Source organism: Haemaphysalis longicornis, unplaced genomic scaffold, assembly GCF_048455015.1.
Source record: "Haemaphysalis longicornis isolate Haplotype H1 unplaced genomic scaffold, Haemaphysalis longicornis Haplotype H1 scaffold_5, whole genome shotgun sequence".
Classification (NCBI taxonomy): domain Eukaryota; kingdom Metazoa; phylum Arthropoda; class Arachnida; order Ixodida; family Ixodidae; genus Haemaphysalis; species Haemaphysalis longicornis.
In genome coordinates, this window is record NW_027526385.1 from 69,503,444 (window position 1) to 69,514,649 (window position 11,206).

Sequence of the window (11,206 nt, forward strand, 5' to 3'; positions counted from 1 at the left end):
ATTTCTTCTATTTTCCCCATTTCTCTTTTTCCCCATTCACCATTTCCCCTATTTTCTTCCGTTTATCCTATTTTCTACATTTTCCCCCCGTTGAGGTGTGTTCGCCAGACGTGTGTCGGGGATAAAACCGACATAACTGCGTGGTTGATCGGGTGGTTACCCTGATTATTTCTATTTCTTTGGATTGCTAACGCCGTTGCGGCTGACTTGCAGGGGACGACAGCCTCGAAGGCGTACTGGAGCCGTTCACATGTCGAAGAATGAACTTGGGAGGCGAATCTTGCAGAGGAAACGTGAGGTTGAAATTTCCCAGCACGTTCGCGCAGGTAAGTCAGTCCGGATATACTAAGGGGCTGACGGCTTTAAAGAGGCTAATAACTGCTAGAGACTTCGTCTGAATATGCGTAATTTTCAAAGTCTACTTTCGCACGAAAGCCCGAAACATTATAGGATGCAAGAAAATAGGAAAAATCCCGGGCCACTTCCACTAACGTGAAACCTGGGGAGGGGCGAAGCATGCAGTGTATAAGTGTATTCTTAGCGCCTTGGCGTTTTTGCCAACGGAGATGAAAGTGTTGGGATGTAGAGGTATATACAACTTTGCTGAGAAACTCTCTTGTCTTTGAAGCATGAAGCTCTCTAGCGCAAGGCGCAAACGAATGTCCCGGTGTTTTTTAGTACGTGTTACGAAGCGCTCTAGCGCGAGGCGTAAACGAGTCCCTCGCTGTTTTAGTACCGTGACTACATGAGACGATGATTACGACGATGGCTGGAGGCGCAACAGCCTTAGCCCCTAAAGGGCTTCACCCCCGCTTTAAGACTCCTGCTGCCCCATCGTAACCATGAATGCTACCGCATTCATTAAAAAAAAAGAGCTTTTAAAGTGGTAACATTTGTTTTGCTTGATTCACGTTCCGAATCTCCTATTGGGGTAGCAATGTAAGTTAAATACTATTTTAACACCTTGCAAAGCCAAGTTACCGAATGAAGGAGGAAGGAACCGCGCAGCATATACAGGAAGGCTAATCAGGAAAGCTTCCGGTTGGCTGCTTTACCACAAGGCACTGTAAGTTTGCGCAAAGCAGCACTACAGACCTATGCGTTAATTAGTTGGTAGGAAACGCTACGTGAAAACAGTCCTACCACTAGTTCTGTTTCCGTCTCCTTTTGCAGTGTGCCAACGTGAGTTCCCGGACTTGTGACCCGGAGGAACCTGTTTCAGTAAGTGTTTTTGCGTTCGCAACTGTGGGCAGTAAAGACACCGTCTTCTTAAAGCGAAGCTTTCAGCCACTCACTGATGTCGTGTTTAGTCCACCTCAAAACGGACTGCAGGAAAGCCAACTTTCTTTGACGATGATGATGATCGTGGGTGAAGTGAAGCCAAATTAAAACGCTTCCCGTGATCGGAATCGAACCTGGGTACCTCGCATTATGAAGCCGACTGCCATCCCATTGCACCATTCCGGCAGGATCGAAGCAATTTGGATTGGAATATTTGAGTGTTTGATTTCTATTTCTTGGCAAAACCAAGGGGAGGCTGAGACTAAAGGCGAACGTGGCCTGACAGAGGCCTCACCAACCCGGTTTACAGCGTACGTAATAACACGCCTATTCATAAATTTAAGCATAATAGCACAATCGTAATAGAGAAATAGCACAAGGCAAAGTCATTACTACATTTCCTATGTATTATACAAAGCATAGGTCTAAAATTTTTTTGGAGAGGTCTGCGTGGACGCGCGAAATTACGCAGAAAAATGCACCCCTCCGTCTCACGAAGACGATGGTTGAACGCTAGGGAAAGCAATGAATTGCCCGTATCAGGAGAGCACAATCGCACTGCAGTAAACCATGACGATAAGAAACAGGTATTCGCATAAAGAGGGCACAGTTTTACGGCATTGGCGTTCCCACATAGTTGTCGTCTCCGCAGAGGGGTAGTTCATATTTTACTGTTGCTTACCCACTCTGTATTTTGCGCTACACATCGAGAATAGAATTTAGGAATAAAGAATAACCTAACAGCCGCTGCAGGAAGTTACACTTAATAAATAGGCCATTTTTTAGAACTGGGACATGCACTCACAGTCCTTGTGCTTGAAAGCAGTGTTCGTATTGTATTGTATTGTATTGTATTGTATTGTATTGTATTGTATTGTATTGTATTGTATTGTACTGTATTGTATTGTATTGTATTGTATTGTATTGTATTGTATTGTATTGTATTCCATTGTACTGTATTCAACTGCATTGTATTCAATTGTATTGTATTGTATTGTTTTGTAGCTATGATAGGGGGAGTGGAACTTACCGAACAATTCTGTACTTGTTTGGGTCGTTCTACGCTTCAGCAAATATGATTTGCTTTTGTTTTTTCGCATCTCGATGCCAGACAACTGAAAAGGCATTAAGGAACCTTCAGTGTAATGAATTGATTCATTTCACATTCTGTCGCCGGAGTTTGGGAAGATCGTATTTTCAGGCGCTTAGATTTTGCCAAAGTCACCGCTAACCATAGAAACAGACATTATGCTGTAACATTTAGGTTTGAACAAACAATAATAATGATTTTAGCTAAATTAAACAACTGAATATGCGGCATTTGTGCGAAATGTGTATTTCTGGGCATATTAAATCCATCTTATTTTTATTAACTCTGTCCAGGAGGCGGCAGCAGGGAGGAATAAAAAAAATTAGCGCTTTGCACATGGTATGGGCTTAGTTCTAAGGTATATGAAGCGGGGTTTTAACAGCGCAGTTGTAGAACGCTATTTGTATTTATGAACTCCTTGAAAGCCTCACCCGTGCTCTAATACTGGAATACAGACACACTTAAAGCTCCTACATTGAGCGCACATCTTTTAAAAAAAGCGTATAACCTCAATTTATACACTGCCATTATGGTTTTCCAGGAGTTCCTTATTGCTTCCTTCATCGATCAAGTACAGGTGAGTAGCGGGCGTACTGTAACGGGATGTGATGTAGCTGTCATTGTGTTCATTACTTCGACGAGAGTTGGAATGATTTCGTCTTGTTACAGTAGGTGGTGCCTTGTGCTTGTATTCCCGTATCTATATATGTCAGAACGTTAACACCACGTTGGCGGATTTGAAAGAGGATACAAAAAACATAAATATTGACCAAGCAGGAAAGCACATGAACTTTGTCGTCCTTATGATAAAATGACTCAGCCTGCATGCGATGACACGGTTACATTCGCTGGTTTTAAGCAACGTATTATTGTTAAGCTGTTCTCTTAAATTTGAGCATTGGGCATTTTGACATCGCCGTGCAAAAAATCCCCACTTTGCCGTTCTTGGCGTTCTTCACTGTTGGCGTTCTGTGATATGATTACTTGAAATAATGACAAGATACACGCACTGCGAGGGCCTCGGAAATATGAGCATTTATGCCATACATAGAGTATGATGCTTCGCAGCCCGTGGAGCGCTTCCGACACGTCGCAGACGCTCGAGTCACGGCCCGGGGGTTAAAAGGAAGGTCCCCTTCATACAGGTTGTCGGAGCGGCGCTGGCTACCCCAGCTATAGCCAGGATACACTTACGTGCACATAATACGCACACATACAAAGAAAACAGAGTGAAATTCTCCCGCGGCTATAACTAGCCTAATTTGGAGAGAAGGCTGTGGGGTACAGATCCCACCCGGAGGGATTTTTTTTCTGCATTCTCTTCCTTGACTCCCATATTTAAATTAAAAATTTCACGCAAAAGAAGATACACAACTTCTCCTATGTCTTTTTTGGTGTTATGAACTGTTCGCTTTCCTTTCTACGCAGGACTTTATATGTGGTTACATAAATGTAATCATCATTCGGACAGGCAGGTAGGCCCGTGAGACCTTAGCAGTTACATACATATAATCATCCATCGGGCAGGCATGTAGGCCAGCCAGACCTGCAGTCAACAACATGCACATGCGTTTCCTGTCGTCAAAAACGCAAAATGCCGTGTAGCCTGTTGATCACGCACTGTGCGCAGTGCATCCTGTCCACGGTGGTGAGCGACTCTCCCCTGAGCCTCCTGAAGGAGATCCTGTGCGAAGTGTCCTCCCTGCTGGCCGAGAAGGTCCGCCGACTGCCGTACTTCAGTCTCCTGAGGACAGTGCTAAAGCCTGTGCTGCGGCTCCTGAGGAGGATAATCGGATGTGGTGAGTGAGTGCGTACTTGGAAGAAAAAGAAGGAAACGTCAATTTTGCAGCTGTGGGTAAGGGAATTGTTGCTAATGAACCCGAGGGTCCCGCTGTAGCTTTTAACCATGGGGCACTCGTCGGAGTAATATTATAATTGTACCAATTGCAGGAACAACTAAACCGAAACTGAAACAGACTCTGCAGCACTTCCGATAAACCCTTTCACTTCCTCCTCCACGCCTCGAAGCATTGTGAGAGCTATACAGGGCGTTGCGACGATAATTGGAAAAATTTAAAATTTTTTCCTGAGCGAACCGTCGCTCTGTTCGCCCTCAAACTTGCCACGAAGATCGCAATTTGTGGTCTATTTTGTTTGATACCGGGAGCAACGATGGTACTTACTTGTGTATTCTGAAAATAAATAAAAACTATTTTTGCCTATGGGAAAATGGCGGCTGATTTGGACGTGCGAGTCAGCGCAAGTTGATGTTGGAACGACGGAACCACCTGCAGAGTGAAACGCATGTTTGGGATTCACGTACGGAGCCAAATGGTGCAGCGGGCGATCAGAAAATGCACCTAGAAATGTGCTGACAGACGATCAGAAAACACGGTTTTTAGGCTCGCACGTCAAAATCGGCGCCATTTTCCCATAGGCGAAAATCGTTTTTATTTATTTTCAGGATAAACAGCTGTAAGTACCGTCGTTGTTCGCGGTGTCAAACAAAATAGACCACAAAATGCGACCTTCGTGTGAAGTTTGAGCGCGAACAGAGCGGCGGTTCGCTCAGGAAAATTGTTTAAAGTGTTCCAATTACCGTCGCAACACACTGTAGTTACCGCCAGCACGGAGCGGCACTGCGCGATTTGGTCGTCGCAGCGGATCCGCCTTGCATTTCTGCTTTGCTTTTGTGGCTGTTTCTTTCAGTGGCTATGAAATGTGTTCACAGCTGCAACTTGATAGCAGCCGGAGAATAGCCGCTACACTGCTGTGATGACGTCATTCGAGCGCTCGAAGAGCGCCAAGACCGGGGAAGAGAAAATAGTTGTCAAATGTAGCGCAGAAGGAACACACGGACTTTTCGTCCCGTGTGTTTCTTCTGCGCTACATTTGACCACCATGAAATACCAACTAGCCCAGACTTCAGCTTTACGAAGAGAAAATGTCATTGAGCAAGTTCGTAAGTTATCTGGTGAGCATAGAGCAGTAATTTTTGGCTGAGGTACTTTGTGGCTTCCTATTCTAAGTGCTGAATGTGTCTGTTGACTACGGTATAAAAGCGTTTAGGATTTAGAAAAAAAGTTTCAAAAAGTGTTACAGCTAAACCTAACCTCACAGAGAGTGCCGGAAATAGCTGCGCCCTAGCGGAACAAAACTACCTGCTCCACGAGTCCGGTAGGTTTGTGTCCCTAAGCAAAGTGAGGACAAGGGGCCTAATGTCCCCCCTAGTGATCCAATGCTCGTTTGGGGAAGGAACGCTTTCCAGAGCGGCACGTTGGCCGCTCCTCCTATAAAGTTGTTTCAACAATGCTTACCGCTCCACCATATGTTGCGGGCACGCTAGGAAAAGAAGTAAAGGCCTGATTTTGTGAAACATCATCGTCAACAGCAGCATTGTCTACAAAGCCATGCAAGGCTTGTACTAAGGGAGTGAGGAAATCACCGGTTTTTATTTCAGAAAGTGTACTTAAATACGGAAATTTTATTATCTTGCTCAATATTCTGTTCTCGCTAATGACATGGGACGTTTTTTTTTTTTTTTTTTTGGGGGGGGGGGGGGGGGCTGTCATGTCATGTACATACTACTTTCCGGGATTTGTTTGAGCAACTTTACTTTGAGCAACTTTATTGTTTGAGCAACAAATTTTATTATTTTGCAGAGAGCTGAGGAAGTTCTGGGATCATCTAGCAACATTTCTTCTCACCATTTCTTCCGTACTGGCACACCGGGGCAACGCAGCTGCCAACAATAAACATCGTTGCATTTTCTTGTATCATCAAGAAACCGTTAAAATTCCGACACAGTGCCATGACTTCTTTGCGTTCAATTTGCATTTGATGGTGGCTGCGACTTCAATTCGTTTTTTTTTGTGGGAGCTGTAGTTAGTACAGTAGAAACATATTTCTGTCCTTGCCTTGTGTTGGCGATAAAAATGCGTGACAAGCCTTATTTCTATCCCGCTGAACGGCATCAGTACTCGAGAAATTTTCAAACAATTATTCAGATAACAAGACTGGCCCAACGGCTTAAAAATCTGAAAAAAAGGAGTCCCCTCACTCCATACGGCTCGCAATGGTTATTCGGAGTTTTAGTTCTGTAGAGACAAGGAGTGTGTGCAATTCTGGGTACAAACGTACTCCATACATCTCCGATTTAATTACGGTAATCAATGTGGCAGTTAATGTGGCACTTGAGAACACAAAGTTTTTTATGCCTAAATCCGATTTTTGACAACACAAACATCAATCTTCATGCTTGCGAAACATATAAAGCGCATGTCATGAAACCACACCTGAACAAAATAAGTAAAATTTGAATATACATTGTGTCCAAGCTATTATGCACCAATGTTTTAAGAAAGAGCAATAGCGTTTCTTGAAGAAAACCTAGTGCATAATGTTTGCAGTACTGCGGAGAAGCGGACATGAAATTTTAGTTAATGCGACTTAATTTCAATTAATCATCCAACTCGAGAAGTACTCTGCTAATCATTAAAGTGTCAATGAGGCACATGTAGGTACCCACGACATTCATCTTCAGCGACGAACTAATTGCGTGCTGATTTACTCTGATTAATAAAGAGCCCCCCGCTAAATAGGAAAAAATACCACGTGACAGCGCTCCCGCCCGCCTCATAAATAAGCGCCCTCAAATATGCTGATTGAAAGAAAACGCTTCTCCTGTCACCCGCCCGAAGAGGCAGTGCATCAACTTGATAATGGCATGCAAGGAAGGAGCAGCAACAGCAAGTTTCGCGGGGCACGTGTGCCAGATAAGGCACAAACTCTGGCAGATAAGGCACAAGGCGGGCGATTTTGTACATTCGTGGGCTGCTTCTTTTTTTTCTTGCACGAACACTGAAGCCGCTTTGAAGTTAACAAAGCAGGGAGTCGTATTTACAAAGGCTGATGCCCGATTATTTTGTTGTAAACTCCCGGTGTCTCTGCGAGCTTTCGTCAGGGAGACGGGCTTTTTAAAGAGGTTGTGATCCCTTTCCTTTCTCCTCTCACACATGTAGCCACATGTAGCCAGATGTCGCCACCACATGTAGCCAACGTGGCCTACATAAACATTACATAATAACTATTGAAACGACGACTTCGTAGTGCTTACAAGAGTTATCAATAGTTCCATAGAAAATCCAATGAAACGTCGGACGCCATTGTCTGAGAGAGAGAGAATAAACTTCAATTACTCCAGAAAATGCTTGAGAGAGGCGGGACAAGAAATCATAGGGGAGTTGAGGTTACGGGGTGACATTTTAGAATGATCATTTTTGCGTTCTCTTGGAGGGCGGAATAATAAGAGAAGTAGTTGCGCATTGCCATTGCGCTAACATTTTTCTGATATGAGGGGTGTGTATTTGATCCTGCACATGGCTGTTTTGAGTTCGGTGGAAAAATATCCGATTTCTTGGCTGAACTATGCTTCAGCTGAACATTGATGCATACGCTTACAAAATTATTATCTTATGAATCACCTGAATGTTTTCTCACAACACCCATGTACGGAAACTTCGTTATCCATGCAACAACAGCGCACACGCAAGCACGCAAGCACGCACGCACACACGCACGCACGCACTCCCGCACGCAGGGATGCATACACACAAAAACGTTTGAAAAGTTGCGGGAAAACCAGATAAGTGGTTTTCGGAGTCAGTACGGTTAGGAGCCATCGTTCAGTGTCGCCACCACGACATATTAAACGAAAGGTTCTCCCAACCACAGTTATCCAGAGTTTCGCCAGGTGCCGCTGCTAGAATATGTCCTCCGTCCCCTGACCACCGCGGGGTTTAGCAATTTTCCCGATTCACACTGTTCCGTTGAGATTTTCCAATGAGCACAAACGGGCAGTTATTACCAACTAAATTTGAAAAGTGTTAGTCTATTGCTGGTTGATAAGGCTTGATGACATGATAACAGCCAACCAGAGAACACCACAATGGTGAATAGAAATCTTCTTTTCTCACCTTTAGACGGCGAGAACGGTATTTTTTCACAAAACACGACAATTTTTCGAAATCCTTTGAAGGTATTCGCTGCATAACAAGCTTTATGTTATTTTGAGCATGACTTCAGCACCTCGTATTAGAATCATTGCATGTGAATAGGAAAATTTCTTCCTAATGGGAGGATTGACTGCAACGTAGTTATTTTACGAAATAGTGCTTAGGAAACGTCATTGTTACTTTTAAAAGCAATGGTGGTGGTTGCACACAATGCGTTTTGACTAAGTTGTAAATTATTTTATATGCAACATTAGCGAGAATAAAGCATACCAAAAATTTTCTGACAAGCATACTTCTGCGTCATAATATATTTAGATGGTGAGCAGCCGCGTAGCTCCAGTGTAGCCACACTGCACTGGACAAGTGAATGCTCTCCCACCAGGCGACCCGCCCATGGGTTATTACGTGCCTGCGTGGCTAACAATTGCTGCTCACTAATTACAGAAGAAACATGTACGTTTACTTTCCATGTTGACCACAATGTGTCCGGCAATGAATTCTCGTATTTTTGTTGTAAGTAAGCCTATCCCTCCTGACTTAACTCTACTTGACATTCTTGGCAAAATGTCCTCCCTAAGCAACCATTTATGCGTGCATTAAACACGATGTCCAAGAGGGGATAAGTCAGCCCTTTGCGCTTTGAGCCCGCTTTGTAACAGCTCTGAGTCCGGAGCTGTTACGACAGGAATTAAATGTTCGTGTGGCTCCCGAAATATAACACTATCTTCAGTTTACCCATACGGAATAGTTAAGCCACTAGGCCTTGTCGTAGATTTCTGTCGGAGACGTAGACAGCAAATCCAGAATGTTTTCTCCTATGTGAGTGATTGAAGGTTGTTGCAAAGAGAAGCTGAGGAGAATTACAGACACTACCTAATTAATTTGCAAGCCACCGATAAAAGTTAAGAACGTGTAACGTATGCTCCAAACGATTTACGCGCCTTCTTGTACGATAACATTACCTCCAAAAGTTCAATTCCGCTCTCCCAATCCTCCTTGCCAATGTTATGGCATCATCACCTGTGAAAACACCGTGGCTTGCCAGCAAGCGATATTTTTAATGCACTGCAAGCTAGTTCAACCTGTAAATATATCCATGAGGTAATAAAAAAATCTCATACGACCACCATATTATGATACGACCTAAGACATTTTGTGACGCACAGGTATGCAATTAAAACAATTCTCTATGGGAGACAGTTTGTGCCATCGTTTGTTGGTTTAAAAAGAGACGTAGAGAAAATTACGGGGGACGCTTAGAACTTCGTAATCATTTGAAGGCGAAAGCCTAGCTGGGCGCTTTGTAGATCTGCTGTTGAACCTTCTGGCGAACGTTCCGCTGATCTGCTGACCCAGTCTATACCGCCGTGGCGTACTTTCTCGGTGTTTCCCGCCTGCGACTAGGGCCAGGTACGTCGTCGCCGATAACGATGTGGAGTGAAGCTGTGAGCCGCGGTAGGCACGTATACTACGCAAGTCAAGAATGTTCTACGGTCCGTCGTTCATTATCACAACTCTTCTCTTGCTGGCACCGCATGGAACTGACCTCGCCAGTGGGCTCGCTCGTTGGGAGGAGGTCGTGCTGCGGAGGCTTCGGGTTGGGGTGGCGTTAAACCTAGCAGTTAACCACGCTTGGCCTGCCCGATATCACGCCCCGTTTGCGGACACTTGCCCCTTCTGTGTGCTCCCTGACTCAGAAGCTGACGTAGAACATTTGCTGTGGACTTGCCCAGGCCTTAGAGACGCCCGAACGCAACACCTCCGATGCACAGGGTTCCATCCTAGAAGACCCCCTAGAAGAGACCGGGCCCCAGCACCGGTCTCTTCTTGGACTTTTGCGCGTTACGGGTGCAGTGCTGTACATATGAAAACATTTTGTTATGTCGTAGGGCAATCTTTCGAAAAAAAAAAACAGCTGCTGTTTTTCGTTATCCACGCGCGCTGCTATTTCCTGTGGTATGGTGTGCCATTACAACGATTTTGTGTACCTGACGCATTCTATAAAACCTTCAAAACCTTCCCGTGGGCCAATGGTGTGGCGATGTGTGACATTGGCCCTGGGAAAATGACCCTTCTGGTATAATTAAAGGTACCCGCCGGCATCTTATATTTTGGGGAATCTGCCTGAGTGGATATATATGGGCGTGCACTATTGAAAGTTGTGTGAGTTCGTTATACATCTCACAAGAAAGCGCGGAGAAGACGACCACGTAGGATGTCAGGTGTCGGCTAAGTAAGGAAGGCTAGGATCATCTATAACAAAAATAATAGAATTCGCATCCGGTAAAATGGGTGCGAACGGAGAAGGAAGTTTATATCTGCCTGCTGATGATAGTGAGGAGCGATTGTTCGCCACGCAGGCATCTAACAAACATGGGCGGTTAGGCTAGTGGGGTAACATTTACTGGTCAAGTATGGTGTGGTTACACTGCAGTTACACGGTAGCACACCATCGAAATGCATTTTCACGCCAAAGTAGATTTGCGCGCAAATTTCGAGCTTATTTTAATAACGCTCAGTGCTGACTCCAACCACGAGCGAGAAATCCGGCGCAGAATAGGTACGGGCTGGGGTGCGCTCAGAAAGCACGTCCAAATAATGAAAAGCAAGCTTCCTCTATCACTCAAAAGGAGAATGTACAACCAATATGCGTCCTGCCTGTGATGACATATGAAGCGGAAACCAGGCTCCTTATTAAACAAGTTGAAAGTCAACTTAGATCGGCTCAACGGGCCATGGAGGGAATAAGGTAGGAGTACCATTAATGGAGAGGGAACGTGCTTCCTGGATCATGGAGCAAATTGGAGTAAATATATCATAG

At 44.6% G+C, this 11,206-nt stretch overlaps 1 protein-coding gene across 2 annotated transcripts in view; it reads left to right on the top strand.

The window, feature by feature from the left end:
• The window catches only part of LOC144138403 (uncharacterized), a 21,944-nt gene extending 15,778 nt beyond the window's left edge, over window positions 1-6,166 (top strand). The window contains exons 8-12 of one of the 2 annotated variants that reach the window (XM_077670669.1): window positions 214-326; window positions 1,174-1,221; window positions 2,913-2,948; window positions 4,002-4,170; window positions 6,034-6,166. In XM_077670669.1, the coding sequence (XP_077526795.1) occupies window positions 214-326; window positions 1,174-1,221; window positions 2,913-2,948; window positions 4,002-4,170; window positions 6,034-6,041 (374 nt within the window). In that variant the 3' untranslated portion in view covers window positions 6,042-6,166. Of the gene's footprint in view, window positions 1-213; window positions 327-1,173; window positions 1,222-2,912; window positions 2,949-4,001; window positions 4,171-6,033 lie in introns of those variants that run through there. The other variant, XR_013315875.1, reaches the window with a different exon arrangement.
• Window positions 6,167-11,206: the final 5,040 nt, after the last annotated feature.